We start from the raw sequence: 12,880 nt of genomic DNA on the forward strand, positions 1-12,880 counted from the left end.
ATGTTTGTTGAAATTCCCTTTTTTCCCTACAGTACGTGTGAACTTTTGAATAGCATCTTTTCAGAGTCATTACCCAGTGTGAAGGTCTGCACAGTAGGCAAACAGTGTAATTCAGCTCACTACATCTATTGTCTGATGATCTGGACTGGGCAGCTTCACACAGGGAGTGGATCCATTTTATAAAGACAACTTCCTTCTGCAGACAAAAGGTCTCGACTGCAGACAGCCTCTGAAGCAAGGACTGTGAATCTTCTTTGGCATATTAAACATTCCACATACACATTTGTTCTTAGATGACCTTTCGGGACTGCTTCTTTCCATTAAGAAAGTGCAATCGTTTTTTTTTCTCCTTTTAGTATGTGATTTTTGCTGTGTTGTGTACCCCTCAGAGTGAATTCAAAATAACCAAGTGCCATTGGAACTTAGAAAGAGAGATACGCTTCAATTTTTTGAGATTTTATCATCACTGACATGACAGGTCAGTAACACATTCCCAAGGCTAGAAGGCTTGACGGTTTCCTGGCTGTTTAGGAAGCCTGAGGTTTGGCTCTATGAATTATAAAGAAAATAGGTTCAATTTCAGGCTCTCTAAGCTTTTCTAAATTTATACTGTGTCATTTTTCTAGCTGCTCCTGCCCAAACTTCAATAGTTACAAAAAAACAAGGTGGGGTCTCTCTCTCTCTCTCTCTCTCTCTCTCTCTCTCTCTCTCTCTCTCTCTCTCTCTCTGTCTCTCTCTCTCCCTCTCCCTCTCCCTCTCCCTCTCCCTCTCCCTCTCCCTCTCCCTCTCTCATGCACACTTTAATATAGTTTGGGGGGTTCTGGCTGCAGTTGAAAGATTTCTGGGCAGGGAAACTTGTTCTTCTGTTTACTTTATCTATTTGCACACAAAGGAATCACAGATGGGAGAGAGTGCAAATGATTATCAAAAATTGTCTCATGCATTTTAAGAATTTTTTACAAGTCAAAAATATACATCCTCCTATCTCCCCTTTTTATTCCTTAATTATATAAGAAATAGCATCTATTTCGTCAGTCTCCTCCGAATATCACGGAACTGGATAAGGAATAAAGATACTTTCTTGTGAAGGAATCGTATACAACTCGAATCCCTTTGACAAACTCCTCGAACGGCAGCAGTTTGGGCTGAGTCACCCAGCACACCCTCCATTGGTGGGGATTTAACTGTGTAAAATGACTGGTACATGAGATTAGGAAACAACGCAGCCTGCAGACTTTGGCACTAGCACACGTTATGTTTTGTTTGAGTTGTTAGAGTTGTAGTTTGACGATCACAAAACAGGAATTTAAAAAATTAGAACTCTGCAGAAAACAATCAATCTTAGGTGTTTGTTGATCCTCAGTGTAACACTCCCCATCTCCAGTTCCCACCCACCACCCCCATATATTTTTTTTGATTGTAATAAAAATAGAGATCTTAGCATCAGAATTTCACTTTAACTCTTCAAGGTTGCTCTGTGCCATCCCAGCCACATTTAGTGTTTGAAGCACCAAATCCACACGTTTCTCCAACCAAATGTAAATAAACCAATGAAGACTGACAGATGTCAAAGGAAGTGTTCTAAAATAAACTGTAACACAAAGTTCTCCCCCACATCATAGGGTATTAATTGTCTAGTTCAAGTACTGCCAGGCTGTATGTAGATCTGCCTCAGACAGGCTTCAGACAACACCTACAAGTGCCAATGGCTTAGAGGACAATGTCCGTGATATAAAACGGGGCAGGGATCCCCCATTCATCATCAGCGTTAAAAAGTTGCAGCCTTTTGTGTGATTGGCTGCACGAGGATCTGTGCTGAGCCCGGACTTTGAGGGGAAGAGGTTAACCTCCTCAGCATGGATGCTTTGCAGTTGTTTGAGAAGTTCCCCTTCCAGAGGGCTCTCTCAGAGCTGCTGGGATTCTCAGGATCCATTGCCCTTGCCCAGGAGAGAGAGCCTTGCTTCTACCCAGTAACAGGGAAAGAAGATTTGACCTACCTGTGGAAAGACCCAACTTGGTCCCCAAAGGTCGCCTAGGCGACCCCACTGCCATTGGCAAGTCAACCTGTACACTTAAAGTGTATCAGTTTATGGAATGCTTGTTTGAAGTCCTCATTAGACATAGTGTAGATGATGGGGTTGATGAGGGAGTTAAGGTAGCCTAGCCAATTGAAGAAGTCAAAGATGGCCATGTGAAACCAGCAGGCATCCTTGCAGATAGGCATCACCAGGGAGATGATGAAGAAGGGCAGCCAACACACAATAAATGCTCCTAAAATGATCCCTAGGGTCTTGGTGGCTTTGCGCTCCCTAGCGGCCATGAGCTTCTTCTTTTCCAGCAGGGCGTCTGAGATTCGCACTTTGACTTGGTTCACATACACTGGAGACCCGGACTCACTGGGCACGTCGGGAGCCCGGGAGTTAATAGAGGTGACCGAGGACGTGGACCCAGGGGAGTCTGTTATCAGTTGGGCTCGGGTCAAGCGCTTGCCGGTCTTATTGGGTGTCTGTTTCAAAATCCGAGAGCGGGCTTCCACATAGATGCGGCCATAGAGGGCGATGAGGAGCAGGGTGGGTAAATAGAAAGCGCCCACCGTGGAGTAGACTGTGTAGAGGACGTGGTCGGTGTTCACCAAACAGTCCAGCACCTCCTCCTCAGCTTTGGCTTGACGCCAGAAGAAGGGTGGCAGCGAAATAGAGATGGAGAAGACCCACACCAGCGTTATCATGATGGCCGCCCTTCTGGGAGTCCTTTTAGCGGAATACTCCACCGCATCAGTGATGGCCCAGTAGCGATCCAGGGCGATGACACAGAGATGCATAATGGAAGCAGTGCAACAGGTGATATCCGACGACAGCCAGAAGTCACAGACCACCTGGCCTAGTGTCCAGCGTCCAGTGACCGTGTACATGGTGCTGATGGGCATCACCAGGATGGATACCAGCAGGTCAGTGACTGCCAGAGAGGCAATCAGGTAGTTAGCCGGGGTGTGCAGCTTCCGGGTCCGATATACCGTGGCGATCACAAAGGCGTTGGAGAGCGTGGTGGCCAAGGTGATGAGAGCCAGCAGTGCAGCCAGCAGGACTTTCCAGGGCATGGCGATGGAGTCCTGGTAAATGTAGCTGTCGGCGCTGCAGTTGTGTGAGAGGTTGACAAGAGGTACCCCTGTCTGGGAGGAGGCAGGAGGCGGCGGGGCGCACTGAACTCCCTGCTCCTCCATGGCTCTCCTCGCCCTGGCTGCGGAGCGCAGCTCTTGAGCATGGAGCGGACGAGGAAAAGAGCAGAGGATGGGAGGATCATGGAGACCATGGGCTAGTCTCCTTTGCTTAGCCAGTTCCGTGGGCTCCTCAGGAACTCCTCCGCCTAGGTTCTTAGCCGAAAAGAGAGGTCACAGGCGCGGCCAGCAAGTCAGCGGGCGCGTCCGCTGCACTTCCAGTGCGCCTGGCGCTGCCACCGCGTCTGCTAGCTCCTCTCCACGCCCCGTCTTCACCCGGGTGATTAAAGCACTGGCCCACCCAGTCCAGCTCCGTTCGGGCTCCCTGGAGGCAAACAGTGGAGAAGAAGGCTAAGTATTGCTTGAGGAGAGGTCTCAGGTCAAGTGGTACCTCTTACCCCAATTGTTCAAGGCTTAGCTTCTCCTAACCTGGGCGCTCCGGAATCTGCAGACTCCTCCCGCAGGAGTTTCTTGGTTGTGCAGACCTAAGCTTGCATGCCAGTGCAGAGTCCTGGGCTTGCATCCCCGCCCCGGGCCCCCCGCCCAGAGCCGGGCCACTTTGTGTGGCCGCCTCCTGACTTGGGGATTGTGAAGTCTGCGAGCCGAGCGGCTCCAGGCGCCGAAGCTATGCACTCCCTCCCTTTTCACTCGCTGGCCACACCGGCGAGCTGCCCCGTGGAGACGCGGCCACCAGAGGGGAGACTCGGGGGCCCGAGCTGCAGCTGCTCGAGCGGCGCAGCAGCTGTCACCACCTCCCGGGTTCCAGCAGCGCCGCTGGGAGCCATGCCACGGGGCGCACAGGGCTAGGGCACCTGGAGCCGTACACCAGGAGGGGGCAGGTGTCTGGGGGAGCAGGAGGAACCCTGCGTGCGCCAGCCCGAAAGCTGGGTGTGAGCCTCAGAGCCAGTGGGGCTCCTTTTATACTATCTGGGTGCAGCCTGTTCTGGCCTTGCAACTCGTGCAGTGCGGCGAGTGCAGATGCCGGCCGCACAGCACCTTCCCTTACGCTTCCTCCCTCCCTCTTTTCCTCCCTCCCAGTTCCATTCCTGGCCACAGAACCTCCCGCCGGGTCCTACCGCCCTCTCTCCAGTTTCCGTCACCTTGTCTTTTCTCTCGACCCTGATACTCAGAGTCAGGCGGGGAATGGGGAATGGGACGTCCTGTTCTTGCCTCTGCGGGCTTTGAGTCTTAGCGCTCCGCAGTCAACCCACGCCCTTAGTCTCTGCCACAGACTTAGTGAGGGCGTCCGGGTCTAGGCTTCCGCCTACTACCACCTCCCTCTTTCCTGGAGGTTGGTGGTAGGTGGAGCAAACCCCAATCTCTAAACTCTCCTTTCTGGAATCTAACCCAGCACCAAAGGCCACACCCAGGTTAGAAGGAGGCGCCCGAGATGCTGCCTTAGAAGGAAGCAGTCAGTTTGTGCATTTTATACTTCACGCTTGGGGCTTTGAGATATCTTTAACTCTTAGTACATTAAAAACACATTTTCGTATCTACGTTTAGAAAATTGTGCTTGTCATTCAATCCTCCCTCTTTAACTCAGTGAGTCAACGGGAGAGGAGAAGCTGTCTGCAAGATTTAAGACAATGTCATAAAGGGAAGCCAGTTACTGTACGCGAAATTAAATGCTTGACTCCAGTCTCCCGCTCCAGGGGCTCCGCGGCTCAGTGCCCCAGTTTCCAGGGAAGAACTTCTTCCCCTCAGCCCGCCCAGGAAAGAGAATAAAGAGGTCTCTGAGCCTTCATCCCTACTCTCATCACACTGTCTCCTTTGCCCTCCGCAAGAGGATCTCTACTCAGCCATAGGGGGCAGTAAGCATGGCTGCTAGGAGCGCATCCTTGTGCTCGATTTTTTGTTTGTTTTGTTTTGTTTTCATCCAGTCTGAACAGAACCAAATACAGGGTACACGCGCAAATCAAAAGTTGAAAGTGAAGGGCAATGTATAATCGGTCTTAAAAATTAAGTAATCCCCACTACAAGTCCCAAGAGCCTAAGTTTGTATTTGGTATGTTAGATGGAGCCAATAAAAGCCACAGTATAATTGAATTCATCAGGTTCTTCTCTGCAAGTCTGTTTTTAAAGACTCAAATCATCCAGTCTCGGAGGTGAGCCAGAGATCATCTGCTCTATCGTCCATCCCAATTTTAAGGGGAGAGTAATTTCAGACCTATATGAGAGACTTTTACCCTAGGTGACTTGGTCCCGAACCAAGTTTTTTCCATCCTTGGCCCTCTAAGCCAGGCAAACAGGCAAATATTAGAACGCGTAATCGACGCCGGGTATTCTCCGCACTAAGAATATGGAGACGAACAAGGCAAATTCAAATCCAGTTTTACAGCAGTTATAATCTAAGAGAGGCAACGATGGTGAATGATGGCCAGCTACATTACTGTGCTTTCATGTGGCAGTAAGTGTGGTGAAGAAAGTACAACTCATTCAGGCTTAAAAAGGGAGCGCCTTATTGCTAAGGGGTTTTAGCTGGGTTGCAGTAGATGCTGCGAAGATTAAAAATACCATCTTTTTTTTTCTTTGTTCCTTTTCCTAAGGCCAGGAACTTCAAGCATATTAAGCAATTTTTTTCAACCGCATTTTAAGGTTTCCCCCACTCCCCCAACCTTCCAACTCCATCCACCCACCGCGGCGCTCAGTTAAAAGCTATTGAAAAGGGAAGGGAAGCTGGCGAATTTAAACCACTAGGTGGGGGCGTTGACCAGGATGGAGCAAGTGTGTGGTGGAGGGACAAAAACGTGGGTACACACTAGAAAACTGTTTTCACTTGCTAGTGTAGTCTTTTAGGAGAGCTAGGGAAAAACTGTTCAACAGACAGGAGACGGGAGAAGAATATGAAGAACCACGGCGGTCTTTCCATACCTGTTTCAAAAGAAGGAGACAGAGAAAACTTCTTGATATTGACATTAGAGAAGCAGACACCTGTGGCAGTCCCATGGACGACAGCTGATTTGGAGCGTTCCAAACCCCGAGCAGACGCTACTAATTGCAGACAGATTTTGGGTTTGCCTTCCGGTTAGAGCTGCATGAGGATACCACTGTAAACAGAGGGAGTTTTGGCGGAGCTCAGTGAAGAGTCACAGTTCATTAAGCTGGTTTCTGAATTTGACTCATTCCTTTCAGGATTTAAAACATATAAAAAAAAAAAGTAGCTGTTTGCACAGCAGTGAATATGTTTGATACAAGAAACTCACCCATTCACCCTGGGCACCAATTCTTGTCTGTTTTGTTTCCAAGTCCCAGCTCATTCAAAGGCACTTTCCTTCAAGCGAGTGGTGCACCTAGAGCTTCAAAGAAGGGTAAAAATTCACTGGGTAGAAAAAGCTCTTAATAGAGACGGCAAGAGAAGAACAGGCAGTGAGTCATTTTGTGGTGGGGGATGAATCACCCTCAAGGGTACTTTCCTACACCAGGGGACTGTTTTGCTCCCACAGGGAAATTCCAGGTGCAGTCTAGGAGGTTTTGATCTTGGTCTTATCATACCAAGTTCCTCTCCTGGCAACCACAAGGTGTATATCACAGAACTCAGAATTTGCTGTCCAACATAGTACCTGTCTTCCAGTGAAATCCTAATTGAAAAATATCCAAGAGACAGGTCCTCCTCACAGAATGTGGGAACTAAACAGATGCTTCTTTCAAGTCTTGCTTTGTCAAATCTAAGGACAAGATTGGGTGTTTTTACTGCAGTGATATTAAATTCCCACTGGTGAAACAGCAGAGACACCATCAGCGAACAGCTTTTTCCTAGATGGTGATAGCCCATAGCCAAGGACCTCTCAAGCATCCTCACCATCTCTGAAAGGACATTGGTATCACTGAAAATGCAGACTCTCCCAAGGGCCTTGTTTCTCTCTATCCTTGTGTCTTTCAAGAGGAAACTATGGGAATGTTTGGGTAAGAGAAAAATGTGCAGTTCTTACAAATCCTGAGTGTTTCAGGATTCTTTTGCACATTCATTGGTCTCCATAGTAGGATTGAGAGCTGATATCCGTATCATAGTACTCTATGCTGTCTAATTTCTTAAGGATTTTGAAGATTTACTAAATAATAAAGTCAGTTCTTTACTAGGCTGGTATAGATTAGTTCCTAAGGAGGAGCAGCTCTGCTGTGTTTCTAGGTATGATGGACAAGCTATATTTACATGGAGAAAGGAGCAGTGACAAAATTAGAACATATATGTATATATATAATGTATGAAACATATATATTTATATGACATATTTCTTTCATAATCTAAGACCTGTCTGTAATAATAAACAGTTTCTTAGCAAGTGTTCCATTGCGGTGAAGAGATGCCATGGCCATGGAGAGTCTTATAAAAAAGAAGGCATTTAATTGGGGCTTGCTTACAGTTGCAGAGGTTTAGACCACTGTCATCATGATAGGGAGCATGGCAGCAGGCAGGCAGGAAGACATGGTAGCTGAGAGTTCTACATTCATATCTAAAGAAACACTAGGCCAGGTCTGGACCTTTGAAATCTCAAAGTCTACCCCTCAGTCGCATACTTCCTCCAATAAGATTTACACTTTCTCCAACAAGGCCAGACCTCTTAATCCTTTTAAATAGTACCATTCCCTGGTCACTAACTATTCAAATACAGAAACCTATGGAAGTCATTTTATTCGAGCCAGCACAGATATTTTATGATGTAACAAATGAAGTAATACTGATCAAAATTTAACTCAGTTCAAACTAGCTTGGTCCCACATAAGGCCTTGGTCTTGAGATACCAGTAAGCAACACTAGCATAAACTGCTTGTATGATTCACTCTGCCCAGCAGGGAATCTTTCTCCTCGGGCAGGGTAGGATTTGTCTGTAAAGAAGAGTTCTCTGATGAAAAAGCAATGCCACTGGATTCCCTAAACTAAAATCAGCTTTTAAGTCAGTAGCACCGTTGTGAAGCTCTGTTTAGGATGAATTCTGTCTAAAACAAAAACAAATCCGAGCATTTCACGATAAAATTGTCCATCAAGCCTGAAGAAAACAAGAAAAAAAATGTCTCCTATATTCAAAATAAGGAATTTGTTCTTTACTTTCAACCCTGAAGAAAAAAAAAAAAAGCTTCACTGTGTAGCTTAGGTTTATAGAGAAAACAAGCCAAGCTGTGCCGTACTACTTCTATACCTGTAATTTATGAATAATAACCGCTGTCCTTCACTGAGCACTGTGCACGGAGCCATATGCTGGGTGTCCCACACACTCGTCTCCTTTGATTGTCACAGCTCTGACAATTGTCGTTATCATTCTCAGTTCCTGGAAGACGAAATTAAGACTTAGAGAATTTAAAGAACTCTGCTACTATCAGACAGATGGCAAGTGCTAAATTGTCCAAACTCAAGTCCCTAAAACTTCACACTCCATCCCTTCCCCAGTGTTCTGCGTGAAAATGGTCCTGCAACTCAGTCCTGGAGGCCATTTTAGCCAGTCTGCCTCCACTGTCTTTCTTTTTTTTTTTTTTTCTCCTCCTCCTCCTCTTCTTCTTCTGGAGACATAACAGCAACAGTTTGTAGCTATTTGAATTTTCAGAATAACCTTATAGATACTTTCACAATTCTGAAGGGGAAGAAGAGTAATAGTGTTGATTATGGTTTTAAAATTAAGGTATAAAACTAGTTTAGTATGATTATATGTGGATGGCTAATCGTGTTACAAGCAGTGTTGACTGGTGAATAGAGCTTAGTCTTATGTTGAACACTCACGTGAAAGCCAGACTAAAGCCTTACCTATATTTTTGCATATTTATTGTTCAGGGAAGGTTGCTTTTTTTCTTTTTCTTTATCTTTATATTCACATAGCCCTTGGTGTAAATGCAAACAAACACACTGAATTTTAGAAATCATCAACTTGAATTTGATTGAATGGTGAGGAACAAGTTGCTGAACACTGTGACATTCGCATCTCTAAAATTTAGAATTTAAAATTCTTAAATAACAAAAAAAGAATTAGTTTTCTTCTGATTTATGTATTGACCTTAAATACCTCTCTTTTTTTTCCGTAGGGCCAAGTAATTCAAAGTAAAAAAAAAAAAAATGACTCTTCCTGAGAGGAAAATTATCCAAATAAAGGTATTCAAAAGGTTTAATCAAGCCAGGCATAGTGGTGCATTGATGTGGGAGTGATTTCTTTCTAATAAAGAAACTGCCTTGGCCCATTTTATTGGTTAGAACATAGGTGGGTGGAGTAAACAGAAGAAAATGCTGGGAGAAAGAAGCTTAGTGGAGGAGTTGCCATGATTCTCCCACTCCAGACAGAAGCAGGTTAAGATCTTTCCTGGTAAGCCAGCTAGTGGGCTACACGGATTATTAGAAACAGGTTAGATCAATATGTAAGAGCTAGCTAATAAGAGGCTGGAACTAACGGGCAAGGCAATGTTTAAAAGAATACAGTTTCCATGTAATTATTTCGGGCATAAGCTAGCCATGCTGGCAGCCGGGTGCCGGGGACGCAGCCCCTCCGTTCCTAATTCAACAGAGTGGCGCCCAACGTGCTAATGAACTCCACGTAAAGCCTGAGATGGCTGAAAAAGGAGAGAGGGAGAGAATTTAAGACAGCCTTTTGCTGTTTCTGGGTTGCGTGCTGCAAAGAAATTGTCCTGACTCAGCAGCAGGAAAAAACTGGCTGTTTTAAAATGCCGGCTTTCTGGGCTAGGCCGCCATTGCAATCTCTGTCTGGCTCCTGTGGAAGACAGAGTCTTTGAATGGAGCATTTGGAGTAAAGCTCTACAGCTTGCTTGATGGCAATGTGGACTGCTGTGTGCCTGGAACTGTGAGTGGCTCAGGGGCACCAAATGGCTCTGAGGCAGAAGTGGCTCAGCTCTACCATGTTGAACTGAGCTGGTCTCAAGCAGGAACTACCGTAATTACTATGATAACAGCGCAGTAAAGGTTTATCTGGGCAGGACACAGGTGGTACCATATTACCTGTACAAGGTGCAACTTAAGTTTTTAAGAAGTGCTTAACATTTTAAGAAATGCGCCTGGATAGTAAAAAAATGTTACAGATTCACAATAAAACAGAATAAGACATAAAAGACCACAGTGTTGGATGAGTGTACATAGGCTTGAGAGAGAGAAGAAAAAAATATAGAGAATAAAGTTAATGCTTTAAAAAAAAGGTAAAGTCTTTAAAGAAACAGAGTACAGATAGTTAAGAGATTAAAAGAAAAATAAGCCACGTAAAAATGGAAAATTCACAGAGTCTGGATTTTTTGTATTATTATGTTTTCTTTAAAATTTTTGACAGTGGGGGCTGGTGAGATGGCTCAGCGGTTAAGAGCGTTGCCTGCTCTTCCAAAGGTCCTGAGTTCAATTCCCAGCAACCACATGGTGGCTCACAACCATCTGTAATGAGATCTGGTGCCCTCTTCTGGCTCTCAGGCATACATGCAGGCAGAATATTGTATGCATAAAAATAAATATTTAAAAAAAATTTTGACAGTGAAGGAGCTAACTACAGAGAGACATTTCATTATATGGGCTGCTAAGCTGAACCTGCACATATGTTCTAAAGGTATCTTGACTTCAGAATTTGGATCTAAGGTTATGATGGTTTGGAAAAGTCCTTCTTTTGTTTTTGCAGAGGATAAGACCCTGTGGATTTCTTCTATTCTAATTTGGTATGATAGACCCCTCCTGAAAGGTTGCTGTGAACACCCTCAAAAAATTACTTCACTCAACTGCCAACTGAGATGACCCTGGCACACAGGTTATACCATGAAAGACCTAATTAACAGCGCCCCCATTCAGCAGGAAGCAGTTTGGAGAGAAAAAACTGCGCCCATGTTCCCAAAATATTGTCTATAAATGTTCTTTTACATTTAAAGGGGGATATGATATAGATATGAATAATTTGGATTGGTATGGATTTTAAGGTCAATATTGTTATATGTATATGTATTTCTGATCTTGATTAAGGTATTGTGATTGTGTAGTTCATTTAAAATGTAATGTATAATTAGGAAATATAGGTTTTTAATGGATAATCATTGATAATAGTAAAGCTTGTAGTCATGTTAGATTTTCTAGATATATAGAGATATATTTCAGTTAGATAGGCATTCTTCATATCTCTCAAAGACTACAGAACATGGCATTTAATGTTTTAATAACTTAGGGTTTTTCATGACAATGAGACATGTCTGCTCCTGGAAATACCAATCTACTTCAAGAGGAAGATGGGCATCGAAGAGGATCCTTATGGAGTTTGATAGCCATTTGGGCAAGAAACTGCTCTTGCCTGGACTGATGCATAAACTGGACACAAAGAACCCACAGAGAGAGGACTGCTGAACTTGCCTAAAGGTGAGATGGTCTTTTGGGGTTCATGATTCATGAAAGAGTCTGAAAGACATTCTTCAGGACAAGCAGATAGTGACTGCCTTTGAAATTTCCTGCTTCATGGAAATGTCTGCTGGATACTATGGGCCTGTAGGCCAAAGATGGATGCCCCAACGGTACAGAGGAACTTTGGGTGAATGTCCAGGCAGAGAGATGTATCTGTCATTTCTAGAGTTTTGGACTTCTTGTTTGCTTAGGAAATATTATATCCTTCTGGAGTCTTTGATGGAATTGAAGAATGGTTAGATAGTTATAGTTTTCCTTAGTTATGATAAAAGATAAAGTAGATATAAATGTTGTAAATATAATTCTTACTTGATAACTGTTTTGTTATATGTAATTTTGCTATGTTAAGTTAAAGCCTTCTTTTTTTGTTTAACAGAAAAAGGGGAAATGATGGAGGGAGGAAGGACATTGGTTAATTATAATAAAGAAACTGCCTTGGCCCATTTTATTGGTTGGAACATAGGTGGGTGGAGTAAACAGAAGAGAATGCTGGGAGAAAGAAGCTTAATCGAGGAGTCGCCATGATTCTCCCACTCCAGACAGATACAGGTTAAGATCTTCTCTGGTAAGCCACCTCGTGGGCTACACAGATTATTAGAAATGGGGTAGATCGATATGTAAGAGCTAGCCAATAAGAGGCTACAGATAACGGGCCAGGCAGTGTTTAAAAGAATACAGTTTCCATGTAATTATTTCGGGCATAAGCTAGCCATGCAGGCAGCCGGGTGACGGGGACACAGCCCCGCCACTCCTATCTCTACAGTGCATGCCTTTAATCCCAGTACTTGGAGGTGGAGGCAGGCAGTTTTCTGAGTTCAAGGCTAGCCTGATCTACACAATGAGTTCCAGAACAGTCAGAGCTACATAGTGAAACCCTGTCTGAACAAGAAAAAGAAAGTTTAGTCAACCATAAATCAGCATTTTAGGGTGTTCATTTACTAAAACAATACAAAACTCAGAAATGTATACAAAATTAAATTTAGATGCCAACATACAAAAACTCTTATATTTTGTGTAAAATGAGTGACATTGTGGCTTCTAGTATTCCTGAAGTTTGAAAGCATCACACTGTCAGACAAGAATATTGGATGTAGCAAGAAGCCAAACATGTCATCACTACTGTGAAGCAGAGAAGAGATTGAAGGCACACTTCAAGATTAAAAGCCTAAAAAGAATGGCAATAATAACATTACTTATATTAAAACACTTAATAGTATAACTAAAGGCTCTGCTCCAAATGATGGTAAATAAATTTAATCTTATGTATAAATAAAAGAGGGATCAGCTTCAAGAAGAGTGAGTGCCTCAAAACC

At 44.2% G+C, this 12,880-nt stretch overlaps 1 protein-coding gene across 1 annotated transcript; it reads right to left on the minus strand.

The window, feature by feature from the left end:
• Positions 1–756: 756 nt before the first annotated feature.
• Htr1b (5-hydroxytryptamine receptor 1B) lies at positions 757–4,463 on the minus strand. The gene is made up of 2 exons (XM_050127631.1): positions 4,315–4,463; positions 757–3,539 (listed from the first exon to the last, which is right to left on the minus strand). The coding sequence occupies exon 2, from the start codon at positions 3,218–3,220 to the stop codon at positions 2,060–2,062; it is 1,161 nt and encodes a 386-aa protein (XP_049983588.1). The 5' UTR covers positions 3,221–3,539; positions 4,315–4,463; the 3' UTR covers positions 757–2,059.
• Between the last annotated feature and the right edge of the window lie 8,417 nt (positions 4,464–12,880).

This window comes from Alexandromys fortis, unplaced genomic scaffold (genome assembly GCF_014885135.2).
Source record: "Alexandromys fortis isolate MF-2015 unplaced genomic scaffold, M_Fortis_MF-2015_v1.1 scaffold_22, whole genome shotgun sequence".
Taxonomy (NCBI): domain Eukaryota; kingdom Metazoa; phylum Chordata; class Mammalia; order Rodentia; family Cricetidae; genus Alexandromys; species Alexandromys fortis.